Source organism: Eleginops maclovinus, chromosome 12, assembly GCF_036324505.1.
Source record: "Eleginops maclovinus isolate JMC-PN-2008 ecotype Puerto Natales chromosome 12, JC_Emac_rtc_rv5, whole genome shotgun sequence".
Taxonomy (NCBI): Eukaryota; Metazoa; Chordata; class Actinopteri; order Perciformes; family Eleginopidae; genus Eleginops; species Eleginops maclovinus.
Genome location: NC_086360.1, coordinates 27,882,003 through 27,904,937, shown reverse-complemented (window position 1 = coordinate 27,904,937; position 22,935 = coordinate 27,882,003). Strand labels below are relative to the sequence as shown.

General features: G+C 40.7%; 1 protein-coding gene across 1 annotated transcript in view; it reads right to left on the bottom strand.

Annotated features, from left to right (window-relative positions):
* cux2b (cut-like homeobox 2b) overlaps nt 1–22,935 on the bottom strand; it is a 154,157-nt gene that overhangs the window by 67,391 nt on the left and 63,831 nt on the right. The window contains exons 4-5 of the mRNA XM_063897575.1: nt 12,195–12,305; nt 4,421–4,468 (exon numbers count right to left, since the gene is read on the bottom strand). Coding sequence (XP_063753645.1) covers nt 4,421–4,468; nt 12,195–12,305 — 159 coding nt within the window. The remainder of the gene's footprint in view (nt 1–4,420; nt 4,469–12,194; nt 12,306–22,935) is intronic.

Here is a 22,935-nt window from a genome sequence, read left to right as displayed (position 1 = left end):
GAGGCCCCCAGCTAACAGGGAAGAGAGAAAATCATCGCTCATTATCAGCCATCTATTTTATCCACTGCGAAACATCTCCAGACTCCCAGTTGTCAGACATCAGTGGTGCTTAAATTAATCCTGTGGGCTCCTGTTTGCACAAAGAAGTAAAGGCAAGGGTGCTTCTGATATTCCTGCCACTTTACACTGGGAGTAATTGAATTAGCACACCAATCTGAGTGTGGTGTCGAGGAGCGGGACGTCTCCACGCTTTCTGCCGGTGCTCAGTCAATTAGAAAGGCTGCACAAAAACAACTGACAATGCAAAACGCTTTCTTTCAAACTGAAATTGATAATAGTTTTTGGTCGTAATCGTACTTTCCGTTGCCAAATTCTTCCTGCTATCTCTCAGGTTGTGGTGGACGACTATCAGGGGCATGCTGTCAGTGTTTAATAGGTTACATTAAACCTTGAAACCCTTGCATTTGAGTAAACTATGTCATAGCATGTCCATTCATTCATGTTCAAAAGTCTGGTGTGAATTATTTTATGGATTATTGGGAATTTATACGTTCGCCTTTCTAGTAAAAATACACATTTCTGTATTTTTTACACAAGTTAATAAAGTTGTGTAACTGTAGCAGGTATATAAACCAGACCAGCTACATAACTACTCATTTCCTTTCCTTGTCTTGTCTCACTAACACTTCCAACTACGGTAGTGTTTATTTTATTTGTATTTATTATTTTCTCTACTCTTTTTTTGCCCTACTTTTTGTTTGTCTTCTGTTTTCTGTCTGCCTCACAAAATGGAAAGCGGCCTTGGGTCTCTGAAAGGCGCTATATAAATTCAATCTATTGTTGTTGTTGTTGTTAAGGCTGGGCATTATGGACTATCTAAAATATTACAATATCATTTAACATATATCCCGATAAAGATATTGTATGTCTGACTATTAAAGCTTTTAGAGAATATTTACACAGTGAGATATTTGCTAAATAATGATCAGTGATGTGCATATCAAGACTAAGCTGCTTAACCAAAAAACAAAAAATAGCAAATGACTAAACGTTAAGTATAAGTCATGGAAAATGTTTCCGTTTTGTATCAAGCTGCAAAAGAAGTTGTTGAGACGTTGCACATCCTGTAACTATTGTGGTGTTGGTGCCAAAACGATATATTTTGCAGCCGTACAGGATAGTTAGGGATGGTTCTAGAGAACAGTCAGTACCAAAACCTCCACAAGTCGCCGGACTAACGGTGACACTATTTGTGACGGTCGGTGAGAAACGTGCAGCTCGTGATGAAGGCGATCACACCGGTTTGAATGCTAAAATACCTCTCAAAGCTCTGTGTCATCATGTGATCCACAACCAAATGAAACGCTTTAAATCTGAAGCGGTGCAGCGTGTGTGAAAAAGGCTGCTAACGTTAGCATTGCACCTCTGACCTCAGTGCAGTCCTGTCCCCTACGAGGGAAAATAACACGGAAACAGACAGCGCATTTTCTCACTGCGGTTGATTACGTCAAAGAAATAGGCTACGGCGCTTCACTCCAGTTTGTTTAGGAAGGTTCGGTAGCTAAATGATAGCATAGAGAACAGTGCTAACTTCCTGCTAGGTAATTTAGCCTCACTTTAAAGTGTCCGTATGTTTACTCGTGCACTGGTGTCTGCTCTTGACGTCTCCCAGGGAAAGTCAACATGCACACTTTTTAAAAACAAAAACTGTTGAATGGTGAACTGGATATGTATTTGGGGGTGGGCTAAATAATATGTGTGTAATCATTGTTTTAGGCATCAAAGAAGCTCTCACTACTTTAAATATACAGTTGTTTCTGCAAAACAATAACGAAACCCCTCGCTGACTGAACTCTGAACCATCAAGAAATGTTCCTCTAATCTAAACCAGAGTCAAAATAACTCTTCTTTTGTGCCTTTTTTAACTAATAAAAGAGGTTTAACTTGGCTCTGTTGATCTTAACTACCAAAGATGAGTAAAACCTGTTTAATTAGAAGGAATGAATCTGGATTACAAGGTGTAACACAGATTTGGGTGGAGGGTTATAGTCGAGCGATCTGCTGTAAGAACGGTGAAACTAGGACAGAAGCTGCACAGCTGATGACAACACAGAGGTTAAATGAATCCTGTGGGCTCCTGTTTGCCCAATCAAGGTTGTTTCTGATATTTCTGCGACTTTACACTGCGAGTAATTGAATTAGCACATGAATCTGAGTACAGAGTGGAGGAGTGTGATATCTGCTGCCAGGGTTTCTTGTGCACAGTCAATTATAAAGCATTATAACAAATCTGCCAATAATCACTTCCAACAGAAGTGAACAATCCATGCTGAGTGTTCTCGTGTTTACCGATGATAGGGGCTTTCAGGTTTGCGCTCGGCGGGAGTTTAGAGAGGGAGAGCGAGACTGAAAACATATTTGTGGTATCATTTCCATAAGCCTTTGCTTGGCGGACCGTAGCGCGGCTCACAAATGTGATTTATGACCTTGGTTTAATGGCCAGAGCAGAGTCTTGGTGAGGTATCAGATGACTTTTCCAATATGGGCGACGTCAGAGGGGGGGCACGGTGAATGCACCATCACAACAGGAAATGAGGGCTTGTTTCGCCGCCAAGGAAAATACGAGAAGCCAGATATCTGATCATAATGGCAGATAGATGCTACTTCACTTTGACGGAAAGGGGATCGGTCAATACGCACCCGATGAGCTGCACCGGGAGCAGGCCAGGGATTCCTCGACATGAATCTAATCCTGCATTCCTGATGGTCAGTGAACACACTGCTTATACATTATAGTGTGGAGAGGAAAGCATCAATACCAATGCTATTTAAAAAGGGTATTTTTCACCAGATGACGGCCATGTTTTTCGGTCTATATCATCCCCTCTGTAGTCGAAATATTTACATAAAACTCTTTCATTTTCTGTGTGTCTGTCCTCATTTTCACATGGTGGTCTGTGGTTATCAAGGGCATGCTTTATTTGTTTGATAAAGTGATGAAAATGTATTGTTTTTGTTGGTTTGCTTTGCATGAAAAGCCTGTAACAAGCTATATGCTCTTTAAACCTTTAAATGTGCGTAAATTAAGTTCAATTAGGCTCGTTTTTCCTGTAGATAAGTAACAGATGTGTATCAGGCAGGTATGTTTTGATGATGAAATTCTCCCAGCATACCAGTATTTTAGCAACATATCACAACAGCTGATCAACCTGCATTTCCCTCTTTGTATTTTCATGACATTTTCATGTCCAGCAGTGGCTCAGTCAGTAGGGGCTTGGTCTGGGAATCGTAGGGTCGCCAGTTCAAGTCCCCAAACAGACTTGAAATATGGAAAGTGGACTGCTACTTGGAGAGGTCCCAGTTCACCTCCTAGGCCCTGCTGTGGTGCCCTTGAAATGGGTTAAATGCAGAGGACACATTTCACTGTGTGTGCGCTCTGCTGTGTGCATGTATGTGACTAATAAAGAGGGTTTCATCCTCCGATTCTATCTATCATAACTTTTGGGCTACCGACCCTCATCCTTTGCATAAATGTGCTTTTTACTGCTCACTTTGACGTAGAGCAAGGAGGACGATCTGCAAATACAAATGAAAAGCAAACACTTTATACTACGATCTACTTTTTTACTGCTTCTATGAGATTGACATTTTGAACTGTTTATTTTTAGCCTTTTAATTTGACTGTGTACAATGCCATGTCTTTTTATGCTGCTGCAAATTCCCCAAATTGGGATCAATGAAGTACTTATCTATCTACTTGGATTGTAACTATCTGTTAGCAGTTACTTTTCACCCTGTTATATGACAAATAGCTTCCAAACAAGTTCATGAAACTGGTGAAACGTCACTTAATTTAGCCTGGTAAATTCCTGGACTGTGTGAGTAATAAAAGTGAGCTTTTTTCCTCAGAGATGAATATGGTTTCTCTCTCTCTAGTTTCCAACATGTCCAGAATGAACTGCTCAACTGTTGTCATGTGATTTGAGAAAGAAGCTTTAAGTCCTTTTTATCAGAGCTATGGTTGGTGTTTGTTTCTGTTGTCCCTCAAATGTTTCTGGAGAAAGGCTAATCTACTCCCACAAATGAGCTTTTAGTGTCCGTCTGACAAACTGTATAAAGCTCCAGATAAAAGACCCAAAACGAGCTTCAAATTCTACACCTTCTCAAATATTATTCATGTAGCAAACGCCACCCTCTGTCCTTGGATCCTTGCAGCCGATTATGGAAAACACTCCCCAGGAAAGCCCAAAACAACGCAGTAAAAGGACAGTAGAACGTCTCATTTCATCAACAGCACCTTTCTGAAAAGTGCTCCGAGTGTCCGCACAGAAAAGTTGGAGCAATCTGTCCTCCTGGCACTTGGAGAAAAAAACCCTGAGTGGACACTCAGCATGTATCTGCAAAAAGACGGGCGACTCACCTGGTTCTGGAAACTCTTGAGAACAGGTGCCACCATCTCCCGGACCTCCTGTGTACACAGACAAAAGTAAACTCAGTCTCAGCACATTTCAGTTTGCAGATGCTCCACCTGTTCGGGAATCAGATCGAGCCCAAAGAGAAACAAACAGCTCCATAAGAACGAGGACTGTGTAGCTAACATATTCTCTGCTCCTTATTTCCCACAGTATTTGATGAATTTAACAACATAACATATGGCCTTTAATACAGATTTCACAACACAGAGCTGCTATATTCAGTCACACAAACAGGGGGAAGCTTGGTCTGTGAAACAAACCAAAGAAATACTTAAGTTTCGGCTGATAAATCTTCTCTTCATTTTACAAAATATATCAAAATGGGTCAATGTGACTGACTAACAGGGGATATGCATTTAATTGTATGAATATATAAAACCAAACCATGGCTGATTAATATTTAGGTCAGAAGCACTAATATTTAACATTATTTAACCTTTATTATATTATATATATTTGCACATTTAACAGTTTATAATAACTGTCACTGCCAGAACGGTAGAAAAATGGTAACCTAGTGACCTACTCAATTAGTTAGAAAAATGGTAACCTAGTGACCTAACTCAATTAACCAGTGTGCTATTTAGCAAGCAAAAATGTGCTAACTATTGAAATTACTATCTATGTAGTCTGTCGTTTGTCTGTCTGTCTGTCTGTCTGTCTGTCTGTCTGTCTGTCTGTCTGTCTGTCTGTCTGTCTGTCTGTCTGTCTGTCTGTCTGTCTTGTGTCTAATCCATCTGTATGTAAATCAAACGATCTGACATTTGCTATCCATCCACCAAGTTAGCTAGCTTACATTAGCTACCCATTTTACAAGCTAACTAGCAAACGTTAGCTATTTAGCTAATGAACGTTTCTCTCTATGCATCTATTTAATCTGCCTGCCTGCCTGTCTGTCCATCTGTCTCTCTGTCTGTCTGTCTGTCTGTCTGTCTGTCTGTCACGTGTCTAATCTGTCTTTATGTAAATCAAACTATTTTACATTAGCTGCCCATCTAACAAGCTAACTAGCAAACGTTAGCTATTTAGCTAATGAACGTTTCTGTCTATGCATCTATTTAATCTGTCTGTCTGTCTGTCTGTCTGTTTGTCTGTCTGTCTGTCTGTCTGCGTTCAGGCAGTTAGAGTTATTATAAAAACAGTGTTGACGTATACAATGAGCTGAGGTAGTAGTCCTGTAGTAGATCTCCTCTCACTCAGCTTGTGTGTGTGAATGGATGTAGGCATTAGTGTTTAAACCTAAAGGGTTTGAGTGGGCATGTTTCAAAAGTGGGGCTTTCCAGTAGCTTGCGTTAGAGATCCAGACTGCCTCAGGTAAGGGGATTGTGCTGCCAGTGGTGACAGCCTGATCCCGTCTTAAACGCCTGTATTATACTGACAAGATTACAGCAGCGCTTCACACTGCAGACACACTCAGACAGCCCCGGGCCTCATTTATAAAATATAAAAAATATTCTCTTTGACTCCGGCTCACATGCCAATGGACGATCATTTCAAAGGAGACAAAATCATTCGTCTGTATCATTCATAGATTTAGCTTTTCATCTGTTCACTGAAATCCACCTTAATTGACATTTTTTTGCCAAACAAAAAGGCAGGTTGAATAAGGGCTTGGCAGATTTATGAAGGTACTAGAAAAAGAACAATAGAATGGGGAAAAAGGAAACGTGAAAAACATTCATAAATTCTTTTATTTTTACTTTTCATTTAGTTTTTTATTTCATTATTGTACTGACTAATTGATTTATTAACAAACGTTGCTGTTGCCATATCATATCACAACCAGCATTATTATTTGTATAAACAATAAACTACATTTCCTAATAATGTAAAATGTAAAATGTGAAGAGCTAACTAAATAATAATAAATACATATTTTAAAGTTCAAATTAAGACTCAAAGGTCTCTACGTTTTCCTTTGGCATTGTTTTGGACGTGTACTATAGTTTTGTTGTCTATTTTTCTAATATTTACACAGAAAGGAGCTTCTTTGTAAGTTTTTATAAGCAAATAACCTGTAATTGTAGAATGAAATACAATGTTTTACCTTTGAAATGTGTTGTTGGTGTCTCGTTAACCCATGATAGTCAAAAATAAAGAAAGTCAAAGCACCAGCCCTCCAGTGAATCAATCAATCAACCAATCAATCAATCAGCCAATCAATTTGTCAGTCAATCAATTAAGCAATATTGGCTAATGAGCATTTTTTTAACGAGGACTTAAACATGCACACCTTGTCTTTTCTTTCCCTGTAACTCATTCTCAAGTGTGCATTAGACGTATCTATCAGTGGCATCAACATGAGTCAGAGTCCTGTTCCAGATACTGTGTGTGTAGAGACCTCTCTTACAGGTTTCTGGAGAAGGCTAACCTAAACAATTACACTTTTCTGTGTCTTTGTACTCATCTGTGCATTCGTCTTTAATAACATGCTGATGCTAAACAGAGTCCTGTTCTCTGTGTGCTTCCGAGACACCTGTTACAGGTTTATGGAGGAAGTCAATATCAGCTTCCAAATCCAGATGCAGAGATGATGTTATAATAACTCTCCGCTCGAGCCTTGGAGTTAAAAGTTGTGCTGAACTTTTTAGTAAATGCGCCCCCCGGCCTCTCTTCAGCCAGAGGCTCACGTTACTGCAAGGCCACGGCATGTAAATATTAACTGAGGAGGGAAGGAGGGGGGGGGGGGTAACCCTGACTTCTCAAGTGCATATAAACTAATGCAGGCGTTACAGCAGAGATAAAAAATGCTCTGTGTGAAGGTTCATGCGGGGGCTCGAGCAGCGGCACTGACTCCTGCTGAAGTGAAGACAACAACAGGTTGTTTCAGGTCAAAGATAACGCTGGGTATTTAATTTATATGAAAACATCATCATTTAGAAGTCCTTCGTATGGTTTGTGAGTTAGAATCCTAATTGGTAGTCTCTCAAATCAATGCAGTGATGTAAAGGTGTTATATTTATAAGTATAAAGTGGCACAAAAAGAAAGAAGTACCTCAAAATGTAGCTAGTGTACTTGAGTTAATGTGCTTAGTTACAGCCCACATCTGGGTGTGTTTAACGTAATGCAGGCATTTCCTACAGAGATCAAAAACTCCCGGTTTAATTGACAAACAGTACCTGCTGTCTCTGCTGAAATGAGGAATAGACGGCAGGTATTTCTTCAGGTTCTGCAGGTTTTATGTGTAAAAAAAAGTAATTTAAGGTGTCAATATTTCCCTTTGAAATGCGCCAGAGAAAAAGTATAAAGGGGTGCTGAAAGATAATAATTACCTCAAAATGAATTAAACTTATGCAGACATCACATATAGAGACAAATAACTCCCTGTATAAAGTTTATTGCCAAACATGGTCAGTACCTGTTAAAGGGTCGGCACAAATGAGGAAATAATGGCAGGTAGTTCTTCAAGTTCCTCAGGTTTATGTGTAAAAACCTTAATTTGTAAAGTAATCTAAGCCGTTAAATGAATGTAGTTGAGTAAAAGCAAAATATTTCCCTCTGAGACGAAGTGATGAAGGAAGTGTAAAGTGGTGTAAAAGTCCAAGTACCCCAAAGTTTGTACTTATTTACAAGAGCGTAGAGCAGGGGTAACCAACAGGTTCATGCTCTGGTTGGTTGGTTGTTTTAACAAGCTTTTTAGACCTAGCTCTGGCTTGTTGATTTGAATCACACATAGGTCATTTTACAAAACTCCAATTGGTTATTTTGATATGCTGAGGTCTATGCTGAGGCTGTATGCAATTGTGGGAGGGGTTAAAAAAACGGACATCTTGAGAGAGTAGTAACTTTAAACTGTGCCGAGTTCTGCCAACCTTAACTAACAGTTAACATCGATATGGCTGAGGGTCCGGCAAAAAAAGAAATCAAACACGTATTATTTTCACCCAGAATGGGAGCATGAATTTCTTTTCACGTCAGCAAAAGAGAAGGCTATGTGCCTCATACGCCAACAGGCGGTAGCCTTGCCAAAACGTGGCAACCTGGAGCGGCATCATGCTAGCACCCATGCTAAATTCAAAGACTCGTATCCACTCAACAGCGCATTAAGATCAAGCACAACGGATGAACTGAAAAGAGGACTAAAAGCACAGCAGTCGCTTTTCATGGCGCATACAGCAAAGAGCAAGGCGGCTACAGAAACGTCCTTCCGAGTTAGCCATATTTTGGCTAAGCACAAAAAACCATTTACGGATGGTGAGTCGATCAAAGAAGCAATGAGCCTTACAGCTAACGTCTTGTTTGCTGATTTTAAAAACAAAGAAGACATAAAAGCAAGGATAAGAAGGGGTGCACCAACTGTAGCCAGACGAGTGGAGTCATTGTCCGAAGCTGTATCCCAGCAAGTATTAAAAGACTGATCTTTCTCGGAATACTTTTCAATTCAATTTGACGAGTCTACCGACGCCACAGACACAGCCCAGCTCAGTGTGTTTGTCCGAATGGTTTTCATGGATTTTACTGTCAAGGAGGACTTTCTGGCCCTTATCCAATTGAAAGAAAGAACCAGGGGTGAGGACGTGTACAAGGCATTCAAGGACTTTGTGCGTGAGTACAAGATCCCCGTTCATAAAATAGTGTGCTTCACAACCGATGGGGCACCGGCGATGATCGGTGTTCGTTCAGGATTCGTCGCGTTGTGCAGAAAAGACCCAGACTTTCCACTATTTGTAAACTATCACTGTGTGATACGTCAACAGGCATTGGCAGCTAAAGCAATTGACATGTCGCAAAAGCGCTTCAGCAGCGTCTATTTAAGTCTTTACTGGACGAACTCGACTCTGCATATGGAGATTTGATCCTTCACGCAGATGTAAGGTGGCTCAGTCGGGGCAAGGTGCTACAGCGTTTTCTGGATTTGCTGCCAGAGATCATCAGTTTTCTGAAGTCGAGGAACAGGAGTATGAGCAGCTGTCCGACAATACTTGGTTATTGGACTTGGGGTTCCTTACCGATCTGACCGCAAAACTCAATGACCTTAACCGAGAATTGCAAGGGAAAGACCGAGAGCTTGGTCGCATGATTAGCGCAGTGGAGGTATTCAAAGTGAACCTCAGTTTGTGGAGCACTCAGTTAAGACATGCGAGGCTGACACACTTCCCAAATCTTGAAAAGGTGTCACAAAACCTCACAGACAAAACCGCTTTTCATCCTGAACAATTCTGCGCCCATTTGAACAAACTGACATCAGAATTTGGCGCTCGATTTCTGGAGGTACAAGACATGGGGCAAGTAGTTGGTTTTGTGTCAAACCCTTTCCTCAGCATTGACATTGAACAGCTGTCAGTTAAAATGCAGGAGGTGTTTACATTACCTATGGGCGTTGACATGGAGATTATTGAAATGCAAAGCGACATTGAATTGAAGGCCAGAGCAAGAGACCAGGACTTTTGGACTCTCGTGAGTAGATAGCGGTTTCCACTGATTGTGTCATGCGCGCTTAAACTGAAGGCCTACTTTGGCTCCACATACTTATGTGAAATGGCCTTTTCACAAATGAAAATAATAAAATCCAAGTATAGAACTCGTATGACTGACGCACATCTTACTGACTGCCTCAGACTGGCAATCACTAGCTATCAACCAGATTTCGAAAGACTTGCAGATAATGTGCAGTCACATTAAAGTCAGACTGATGGAGCGACCTGAGCATTGACAGATATTGTGCATTGAACAGAGAAACTTAATATGGATTGTGTTCATTGAACTGTAGGCTAATATCTGTAAATGTGAATATTATTAATTGAGCTGAGAAACTAAATATTGTGCATTGAGCAGATACTGTAAATATGAATATTGTGCATTGAACAGATAACTGTGCATAACTGTGTTTTTCTTTGTGTGTATGTATGCACGTACATTCAGCCTGTTGTAACAGAAATTGATTGCAAAAACAAACGTGAGATGAACAGTCTTACTCCTTTTAGAGACAGTCTTAGTTGGTTTTTTGTAAGATATCAGATTGGTAGATCTCAGTTTACAATTTGGAATAAAAAGTGATCTTGGGCTTGATAGGTTGGCTACCACTGGCGTAGAGTGACCAATTCCAGCTTCAGGTGGACTTAATATAGTTAAATGCACACCCAAACATTATATTTTAAACATGTTTACATGTTTTGTGTGTAAATATCTTAATTTGTAAGGTAAGTAGAAATATAAAGTGGTGTAGAAAGAAAACACTTAAGTCCAAGTACACCAAAGTTTATACTTCAGTACTTATTTACAACCACGGAGTGAACAATTCAAGTTTCAGGTGGACTTAAATATAGTTAAGTATACATAAAAACATCATAATTTACAATTACTTTACATGTTTTCTGTGTAAAACTCTTAATTAAAGCAGTGGAGTTAAAGGTATAGACGGTCCCTTTGAGATTTAGTAGATGGAAGTAAAGAGGGACAGTACCTCAAAATTGTGTACTTGAGTAAATGTACTAAGTTAAAGTCCACACCTAAGTTTATGTAATTCCCTGCATAAACGGTTACCGGGTGAAGTGAAAATGAGTAAAAAACTGCACGTTCTTTACGTTTTGTGCGTAGAAATCTTCATTTGTAAGGTCAGTAGAAGTGTACAGTGGTGCAGTAAGAGAATACCCTAAGTAACGTCCAAATACCCCAAAGTTTGTACTAGAAAATAACAAACCCACAGTATAGTAACCCAATATTGTTGCAGGGGGACTTTAATATCATGATGGATAGTTTAATCTACAACAAAACATCATATTTTTTGTGTAAATAAAATAGTACTTTCATCTGCAGTGGAGTTAAAGGTATAGTCTGTCCCTTAGAGATGAAGTGGAGTGGAAGTCAAGAGTGACAGTACCTCAAAGTGGTAAGTTAAATTCCACACCTCAGTGTATACGCAGGTACGATAGATGAATAATTCCCTGCATAAAGGGTTACCTGATGAAGTGAAAATGAGTAAAAAACTGCAAGTTCTTAATGTTTTGTGCCTAAAAGTCTTAATGTATGAAGTCAGTAGAAGTATAAAGTGGTGCAAGTCCAAGTACCCCAAAGTGTTTACTCTAAAACAGTAGTAAATAACAACCAAGCAACAACCCAATATTGTTGCAGGTGGACTTTAATATCTTGTTGGATAGTTTAATCTACAACAAAACATCATATTTTGTGTGTTTTTGTGCAAATAAGGCAGTAATTCAAGCAGTCAAATAAAAGTAGTGGAGTAAAAGTAGTGGAGTAAAAGTAGTGGAGTAAAAGTAGTGGAGTAAAAGTAAGTGGAGTAAAAGTAAGTGGAGTAAAAGTAGTGGAGTAAAAGTAAGTGGAGTAAAAGTAAGTGGAGTAAAAGTAGTGGAGTAAAAGTAAGTGGAGTAAAAGTAAGTGGAGTAAAAGTAAGTGGAGTAAAAGTAAGTGGCAAACCAAAAAAAAGGTGTGTACTCTGATACTTCATAACAACCACTGAGTGTATAAATACTACTGCAGATATTGAAAAGAGATTAATAATCACCTGTATCAAGGTATAAACTACAATACTTCTCAATAAGTAGAAGAAGAGACGTTCGTTATGGTATATGTACTCGCTCTCTGTGTAAACTAATGCAGACATTACAGCAGACAGAAAAAATGCCCTGTGTGAAGGTTCATGCGGGGGCTCGAGCAGCGGCATGGACTCCTGCTGAAGTGAAGATGAGGAACAAACAACAAGTGGAGTGCACATAATAGGTGTGTGTGTGTTGGGGCGAGGTGGGGGAGTTTCGACTCACCTCAGGGACATTTCTCTTGAACTCCCTGCTCAGCTCCAGCAGGTTTTTGTGGGAATGTTCGCTCTCCTCTTGTCGGCCGGCCAGTTCAGACGCCACAGAGTTTAGCTCCCTCTGAAAACACACCAGAGAGGAGAGGGTGAGACAGGAAAGAGAGAGAGAGAGAGACGCACTTTAGAGCGCCTGCCAAACGCTCATCCAGTAAAGCTTTAGAGTGTACATAAATAAAAATACACTGCTGAATATTAACAATGTAATCCTTCATGATCTCGCAGCAGTAATACTTACAGCTAGCCCTGGCCCATAAATAATTAAGCCAAAATAAATCCAATGACTACAGTAGCAGAAGGCCTTTTAGATAATCAGTATTTGAAATAATCAATACGCTTGCAACAGCTATAGAGGGAGTGGAGAGAGAGGGAGAAGGGGGAGGCAGGGGGAGTCACGTGTAGAGACCCAATAACCTGACGTACACCCTTGCAAACAAATAGAGCTTCCTCCTGAAATGAGAACACACACACACGCCTCCAATCCTGTCCCCGGTCACATCTATTTATCAGTAATCTTATATTGATCATGCATAGATTTTTAATACAGCTTTACCTACATTTCCCTGCACAACAACCCCCCCCCCCCCACCCCCCCCATTAATGCACACGTATGCAACGAGAGTCTGATTCCCTGTGCAGAAAGCGCCTTCATCAGAAACCTTGCATTCATGCAGCTGCACCACATGCCATCCGCAAATCCGATAATATCGATCCGCCATCCAATTCCCGGCTCTTTCAGCAAACAGGAAAAACACCACACACACACTACACACACACACACACACACACACACACACACACAAAGTGTAGTGAGCAGCAGACAAATGTGCATTCCCCTCCTCTTCATTCTCCCTGTGATTCTCAGTAATCTTTCTCTTGAAAAAGTGGAGTAAAGGGGGGATTCAATTACCGCGGAGAATTTTATATATGACGCCGGGAAATTAAATTGACTGTGTTTTAATTAATCTGCAGTCTTACTTAAAGGCAATTTAATAAATCATCACACAAGGAGAGGGAAAAAGGGTGGAATGGAAAGGTGAAACTTTTTTAAGAGGCGTGGGACTCGTGGGAGGGTGGCAGCACGTCGGACAGGAAGTACAGTGCTAATTGAAAGGCCGCCGGTTCAAGTCCCAGGGTTTACAAAGTCCGAAAGAGGATTAAAAAGTAGTTAGTCTCTTAACTATAACATAAACTGCATTGTCACTGACATTTTCCAAGAAACACAGTCCCTGAAGTTGTAGATTCTGGGTGAAAACTACCGTGGAAAATGCATCACAACCACCCAAAACATTCCCATTAGGAGAAATGTGCTGCAGGTTCAAAAAAGACGCAAATATAATAGACACAAGTGTGCCCAAACACATGAAAACCAAGAAACATCTTCAGCAGTTTGAAGAAACATGAGCAGCGTTTACTAAAAGCTGCAGAAACCAAACGCTGCAAGAAGCTCCAAACACAACGGAGACCAGGGGACACTAAAGAGAGACGCACACAGCTGGAGACCAGGGGACACTACAGACAGACGCACACAGCTGGAGACCAGGGGACACTAAAGAGAGACGCACACAGCTGGAGACCAGGGGACACTAACGGCAGACGCACACAGCTGGAGACCAGGGGACACTAAAGACAGACGCACACAGCTGGAGACCAGGGGACACTACAGACAGACGCACACAGCTGGAGACCAGGGGACACTAACGACAGACGCACACAGCTGGAGAACAGGGGACACTACAGACAGACGCACACAGCTGGAGACCAGGGGACACTAACGACAGACGCACACAGCTGGAGACCAGGGGACACTGAAGACAGACGCACACAGCTGGAGACCAGGGGACACTAAGAGAGACGCACACAGCTAGAGACCAGGGGACACTAAGAGAGAATGCACACAGCTGGAGACCAGGGGACTCTAAAGAGAGACGCACACAGCTGGGACCGGAGCGCTCTGTGACGTTCAGGATCATAAAGCTGGTCTCTGTCTCTGTTGTTGTTCTCCTGAAATGTTTTCTGGTCTTATTTTAACACAGTGATCACATGACGCTAACGTAGCTAACCTTCAGATATCCTGACGCACACTTCCAGTTATGATTTTTCCATACGTTTTAAGGCCATCGATTGCAGTCGTCAGCCACCGTAGAAAAAGCTTTCAAAATAATTCACAAATCAGGATATTGTAAACGTCTCCTGTGTGGCACGAATAAAGGTATTCTGATTTATTCAGAGACACATATACAGATGCAATCTCCTCTGCATCTGTTTGTGCATTGTATCTTATGATACACAGGAACTATTAAAAGTCTCAAGCTTCCTGAATGTGTTGATTTCGTGTGAAAGCTGCACGGTAAAATAACTCTCAAAAGAATTCACTTCCAAAGGTGTCGTTCAATTACATTTCCTTTGAAAAATGCTAAGTCGATCTACAGATTACTATATTTGGAGTTGTTAATTAGAGACATAGATCCATGTGCAAATTCCTCTGCGTTTATTTCCGTGCATTGTGTTTTATGTTACACGAGTCATGTGACATTTTGCATTTGTGGATCTTTCCGAGGAACGGCATCGTAAAACAACATCTACAGGAGCAGCTGGAGATAAGCAAACATATTTCCATTGAAGTTCATCTATAAATCATGATATAAGAGCAGTGTTGCTCAGGCTACTTTGAAACCTTTGCAAAATACTGATTTCTTCAGTTGAAAGAAATTGAACTAAAGCAAAGCAGACAGAAATCTAGAAATCTATAGACCCTATTGCTTTCTTGGGGTTTTCCCTTTCCTGTAGTGTGTTCTATAGGTTTTAGTGCATGTAAATGGTCTGCAGAGGCTAAAATCCCTGTGTTCCTTCCTGAGGGAGTTTATATCCCACTCCCCCTGCCTGACACACCTCCTTTGGACTCTTTTGTTTACTTCAGGAATCTATGTAACACTTCTATTGGCTAGCGCTCAAACACATTTGAACGTGATAGGCTAAGGGGCAGGACATCTCTAAGCGGTTGAATAATCACAAAGGAAGCCGGCCAGTTAACCAATCAGTTTTTGGTTTCAGACAGAGGGGGAAAAGAGGTGCTGCAGCACAGGCAGTATGAGAAACATAAAGAGACACTACATACTGATATACACCTGAACATCAGCAGGAGAGGACTCTTTAAAGTAGAGACACTACATACTGATATACACCTGAACATCAGCAGGAGAGGACTCTTTAAAGTAGAGACACTACATACTGATATACACCTGAACATCAGCAGGAGAGGACTCTTTAAAGTAGAGACTCTACATACTGATATACACCTGAACATCAGCAGGAGAGGACTCTTTAAAGTAGAGACACTACATACTGATATACACCTGAACATCAGCAGGAGAGGACTCTTTAAAGTAGAGACGCTACATACTGATATACACCTGAACATCAGCAGGAGAGGACTCTTTAAAGTAGAGACTCTACATACTGATATACACCTGAACATCAGCAGGAGAGGACTCTTTAAAGTAGAGACTCTACATACTGATATACACCTGAACATCAGCAGGAGAGGACTCTTTAAAGTAGAGACTCTACATACTGATATACACCTGAACATCAGCAGGAGAGGACTCTTTAAAGTAGAGACGCTACATACTGATATACACCTGAACCTCAGCAGGGGGACTCTTTAACTACTCAAATTACTATACAAAGTGTAAAAAGAAGTGTTGAATTAAAAATGTACATGTGGCAAAAAGTTCCCCTGAAATGGGTTTACACAAGAAGTTTCAAAAAGTGCCCTCTTGCTCACATTAAATAAAATACCCTACTAAGAATGAATATTTTCACTTGCGCCTGACTTTTTAAACGACTCGAGCACTGGTAGTTTTATTAGTAAATACACCCAAAAAATTCTAATCAGAAACTACTAATCACTGTGCAAATATGAATTTAGTTGCAAGAGCTACACTCTAAAATGTGAGGGATACACTTGGCTTCTGGAAAATGTGGTTCCTTGTAATCACACTGTCACCACGGCTGCACGGGATAAGGCGACAGGACTTTATAAACTCCAGTTAGTCCTCACAGTCCATCCGGGATGAGCCTTCCTGCAGATTAGAGAGCCAGCCAACCTCCGCTAGATTCAAATGGCCTCAGACCGGCTAATCTCACCAAGAGAAAATTCCTCTAGAAGTGACTGTGAGTGGATTTTGTATAAGTACTTAAGATATAAGAGTGCTGTGATTCTACCGAGTGCTTCAGAGCTGCGATCACTGATGGCGAATACTCTAAACTGTGCTACCATAATGGCATGGTTATTTCGAACGCACCCCCACAGTTTCTCAGACTATTAGGAGGGCGGGGAGCCGGGGCAGCAAACCCATCAAGTGAAAGCTAGTGTCTGCCTGTCTTTGTGGGGAGAAGTGAAGCAGAACACACTGTTTGCTACTCTGCCTGTCTCGCTCAGATTGATGATGGGAGGAACTGTTTCAAACGCTATCAGGGGAGACAAAAGATACCGTAGAAGATTTTTTCCTCTGCCTTCCTAATCAGACGTGATCCATTTCAACCTACAACCAGGGCACCTTTGAGATCCGCGATAAAATTCACTTATCTGCCTCCATTATGTCGAGCTCCATCCGTCATGGAATCATTTGCATGTCTTTAAAAATAAAAGGAGCTCTGTAATCATTTGACAAAAAAAAAAAGGGGACGAGTGGGACCGAATTTTCAGTGTATGTCAGCCGGGTCAATACCGGGCTCCTGTCATTAAGCCTCTGCCAGTCAAACATCCAGCTATAATTGATGAGTTTCCCCCGGGGGAGGGCGGTTCTGTCACTGGGGCTGGAGGCACAGGAAGGAGGGATTTTCTGCGTGAAAGCGTGCTCGAGTCAATCTGGAAAGCAATTGGTGACTTCTGACTCAAAAGCAAAGAGCAAGGAACAAGAAGCTTATTGGCTTTAACAGGATGGACCTGCAGCCTTTTGGCAGTCTGTAAATGGAGCTCAATGAACTGCTGGGGACAAAAATGCACTGAAGACATGTTGTTGGCTCTGACACCGAGCAGAAATGGACGTTATCGGCGTCACGGTGGAGCCCTCACATGATCTGACAGGCTAATATTTATGCTGCATTAAGAGGTCTCAGGTTTATGCAAGTGTGTTGCAGCACAGACTGCAGGGAGCGGTCCCTTCAGACGCTGGTGGGATAAACAAGAAACATGGAGGCAACAAAACACAGAGGATCAGGACATGAGCTGGTTGTCGAATATGTTTAGCCTCATTTAAAAAAACAGGGGCAAGTTATGTGTATTGTAGGCGTATGATTGGGGCAGTGGCTTTCACATAAAGTCACAATCTGTTATTATTTTTACGTTTACTAATTAACATATATTTTTTATTATTGCTATTTGTATTTTGTTTTATTATTGTTTTATATTAATTTATATTATTTTTATATTATTTTAGTTTATTACATTTTTATTCCAATATTATATTTTGTCTATTTATGATTTGTAGGTTTTATATTCATTTAATCTAATTTTTTATAATAATTTCTTATTTTTTTCATATTTATTCATATATATATTTTAATGAATTCATTATTATTATTTATTTTTATTTTAACGTCTTATTGTATTGTTTTTATTATGTCTTATTTACTTTTGGATAATTTATTGAACTTTTTCTCTTGCTTATTTGAACTTGGGAAACATCCATCATGCATGTGTTGGATGTTTTATCCTCTGTATGTCTTGTGTTGTGTGCCAAATAGTTAAAGCCCTGCTAAAAAAGCAAAGTTCTTTACAGATAAAGCTTCATTTTGTTATACAACTGGATCCAGGAAGGACAATCTCTCTTCACAAAAATGCAGATATCTATAGAAACAATCAGTCCCAGTGCGAGTGTTTTTAGGTAGGCACACTAATGTATTGTGCGAGTAGATCTGACATTGATTCATTAAACCTAGCTCGTCTTGATTACATCTGTAGCAGTAAGCTATTTTCTGGCCTTTAACAAAGAAAGCCCACGGTGGAAAATGTTGACAACTGGCGGAGGAGAAAAAAAAACTACCAAGGTACTGCAATGAGGTAGACTGAGTCAAAATCACTATTGTGTGTACTGGGCTCGGGCAGCGCAAATTAAAGAGGAAAAAACAGGCGAGGAGGAGGAGTGGGGAAAATGCAGATGGGGTATTATTTTTCTTTTTGTATCCCATCTAATTGCAATCATAGGCAGATGTCTGAAAGTGTGACAGCATCAGCAGAATTGCTGCTGAGAGCACAGAATCTTTGTCTAAAAATAATCAGACATTCTGTGCGCTGCTGTTTGTTATAATGGTAATCGATGCTGGAGGCTTTGAATTCCATCAATTTATAGATCCACTCTGTTCTGCCTGGTGACTGTACTGCCTCACAACCCCCACCTCACACTCACACACACACACACACACACACACACACACACACACACACACACACACACACACACACACACACACACACACACACACACACACACACACACTCACTTGCACTTGAGGCCTTGCACAAAAGAGTATACCCAGCATCCCAGGCTGCAGCACGGCACGGCAAAGAGGGGCCAGCGTGTGATTAAGATAAGTGTCGTTTCCTTTCATACATTCCTTGTCGCCTCCCGTTCTCCGTCGGGCACGAGACCGCCTCGGATTAGCCCTGCATCTCAGACGCCACTTTCGAGAGGAGGGGGGTGATCAATAAATCAAATCACCACAATCAATGGCCCCAATCACTACAGACTAGTCTGGTCTCAACATTATTACTGGCAAACCCCCCCCCCCCCCCCACACACACACACATTCACTGAGGGAGGAGGGAGATGTTTTGTAGGGGGGGGGGTATTGGCGTCTGTCCATGTGAAAGATCCCAAATCAACTCTTATCTGGCCTCCTTTGGCTGAATATCAGTTAAGGTAGACAGCAGTGTGTGTGTGTGTGTGTGTGTGTGTGTATGTGTATGTGTCTGTGTGTGTGTGTGTGTGTGTGTGTGTGTGTGTGTGTGTGTGTGTGTGTGTGTGTGTGTGTGTGTGTGTGTGTGTGTGTGTGTCCAGACACAGGGCTCTGAGCGGGAGGAGCCTCTGACCTCCATGACCCGGCCCTGAGAAGTGTGAGCTGAGCGGGTGGCCTCTGACAGGGCAGCGCTGGGGGGGGCAGCTATCACCTGGCATCTCCCTCCATCTGTTTACCAGCGACCACAGCTCCTCCTTCACTCTCCATCGGTGAGCTCCAGATCACGCCACAGTCACACTACTGCTGTTACACCACATCACACCCGGGTTAAAGAGTATTCTGCATGTAATTCTGAGGGTTTGTTTTAACCTGCTGCGAGGGGGCAGATGGGGGGGTTGATTCAGGTCATGTGATTCAGAAATATAGATAGATTAATAGATGGATGGATGGATTGATAGATGGGTGGGTGGGTAGATGGATGGATGGATGGATGGATGGAGATAGACAGACAGACGGACAGACAGACGGACGGATGGATGGATTGATAGATGGATGGGTGGATAGATGGATGGATGGATGGAGATAGACAGACAGACAGACGGACAGACAGACGGACGGATGGACGGATGGATGGATTGATAGATGGATGGGTGGATAGATGGATGGATGGATTACAATGACTCAGGTTGTTTTACTGATAATTTAAGATCCAGAAGTTCATGAGGTTATTCTAGTGAGCAGAATTATCCACAGACTTCTCCTGCTCTCCAAAACAAACAGACTCATGGAGTAAATTTGTTAAAATACAAAATAAAACAATTACATGTTTAAAATCTCTGTGTTTTGAGTGGACCCCGGAGGAAAAGTATGAGCTACGAGCTAAAGGCTAACATTAGCTCAGCTTGTTTCTATGATAACTTAAGAGGTTAAAAAGGTTATAAACATGAACCAAAGTATCCACAGAGGTCTCTTTCTCTACAACACAAACACACACAGTGATTAAAGCTGGTAACACTACAGAATAAAGCAGTCATGTTAAAAAAAATAATTAAAAAAGTGTTTCTGGAAGTAGCTGCTACAAGCGAACCGCTAATGCTAGCTTAGCTTGTACCTCAGAAAATGTAGGATTAGTATAACCGATAAAACACTGTAATTACTTACTTTAAAATTGTGTTTCCCTTGTGGACGCAGGATGAAGAGGTAAATATGTGCTTTTATCTTCGAGAGTTAGATTAATACAACTCTGATAGCTATCTGTTTATTAAAAAAGATAATTAGCTGAGTTTAGCACCAAAACTGTCACAGGCTAGCTGTTTCCCTCTGTTCACAGTCTTTCTGCTGAGCTGAAGGTTTATGCTAAGCTAACTGTCTTGAGGCAAAGATGCAGTTAAAGCTAACATTTGACAGCAGATGTTACATTTCCAATGGAAACACCACAGAACCAGCTGTTTTTTTTAGGGTTTTTGTAAACGATGTTGATCAGAAGTTAACTAAATTTAATTAAACTAGTAGTTTTACTAAAGTTAGCAGTTGCTGTGCTTAATGTTGGATTATATTCATATTTGCTTTAGGATTCAAGAAGCTATATTACTTTTTTGCCATTTTTGTGTAATTTTCTAATGAAACTAAAAACAAATTGGGCTAATAAACTCAATAACGTATGTTTTTTTCTTTAATGGCATTTCACTTTTTGCATTATATTTAGTAATTTGGTACATAAGTTAAACTACTTGCAGTGTAAAATCATTTTTAGCTTGCATATTTTTCCGGGTAGCTTCCCTAACACTGCCAACAGACACCCCTTAACACCTCATGTTTTAGCTACTTGATCTAAATAATGAAGGTCCTGGTTCAAAACTACAAAGTGCATGAGCTTAAATGATTGATAATAAACGCTTTCAGTGTATTTGGGCCTTTAGAGAATCTTCCAAAATGTCAAGCTATTCCTTAATCAGTGAGCAGTGTCTATGTCATCATTGTCAGTGTTTGAATGGATAGAAAATAATATAGAATTGCAGATGCATTATTTTGGATGTGTCAACTATGCAGCAGCAGCAACACCTGAATTCAACGTTAAGAAAAATGTAGGTAGCATATAGATTGTGAGGACTTACCAACGAGGAAAATCACATTTAATTTTGACACCTCTCTAAACTCTGGACTGGTAAGTCTGATAAATCAACCAAAATAATTAATCCCCAGTCAGTCAGGCTGTCTTCAAACAGCATGCTAAATCTTACAAAAGGAAGGAGAAGCGTATGAGCGTTACAACCATCAGCAAAAGGTGTGACTGGTGTTGTCAGCCATTATTCGTCATACCCGGCTTCATTTAGATAGTTTTTGGCGCCTGATGCACCAGAGCACAGCCTACTTGTCAACACTTCTCTCTCTTTAATTCCAACATGCACACTTGGACACACATGCACAGACACGTTTCTTATTTGATAGACCGGTAACACATCTTAGTGTAATCAGGGAGGCTATAACTCAAGTCTTATTGAAAATAGTATCAAAAGATATCAGGAAAACATCTTATTACGGCTCTTTTTCAACCACGCAGCATCCTTTCTGAATGCAATGAATAACTTTAAATGTCCTCCAATTAGAAACTTCAAATTACAATCTATGACTGAATGATCCAAACGAAGGCCAATTACAACACCTTATTTATCATCATTAAGGCCGACCATTGTTCTGCTCCTTTCAAACTCTGTGGTTACAATCAGGGTGCCTATTGTCATTGTGTGGTACATGCAGGGTGACTAATTACACAGTCCTATGATTCATTAGCAGACTAGTGGGTTGAAACCTGAGAGAAGACATGATAACCTCAGTCGGACACACGCTGTAAATAACAGCCAAGACATCTAACATTAAAAAGTATACAGTTGTAGTTTAAACCCTTTGTGAAAACATGTTATTCTGCAGGATGTACGGGTATAATTTCAGGTGGACTATGTATGAAAGGCCCCTTTATGTTGCCACATCTCATCAGAGAAGAAGAAGACAGTAGAGAGGAAGGTCAAAGTGGCTCTGAAGTAGTGTAATCAGCTGTCAAATAGTAATATAAAACTGAATTATTTAGCTTCAAATACCAAAACAACCGGGTTAAAACATAAAAGTAGGCCTTAGGTTCTTTGGTCACATCAGGAAGTTTTATATTTAAAATGAAATGGAAGTCAAAACCTCATGAGGGAATTATTCAGCGGTTCAAACAACATTTACACATTATATATTTCAACCTGAGAGACAACTCATTCTCAAAAAACAGCCTACACAGAAAAGTATACACCTGTAGTCTAAATCCTTTCAGATAACATGTTATTCTGCAGGATGTATGGGTATAATTTCAGGTGGACTATGTATGAAAGGCACCTTTATGTTGCCACATCAGAGATGAAGACGGCAGTAGAGAGCATGAGAGGAACAGTGTGATCAGCTGTCAAAAACAAAACTGAAATATCTAGCTTCAAATACCAAAACAACCAGCTGCTACACAGGTTAAAACATAGAAGTAGGCCTTAGGTTCTTGGTCACAGCAGGATGTTTCATATATAAAATTAAACGGAAGTCAAAAGAACTCGGTCGGACAAATGCTTAAAAAAAAAAACAGGCCAAAAATTCTTCAAAACTGAAGTTTTTCTGAGAGGGGGGAACGCGTGAAAAAATGATCAGACGGTGCAAACTTGAACAATAAAAATTGGGGACAAGGTTTGTTTTCCTGTTTCTTT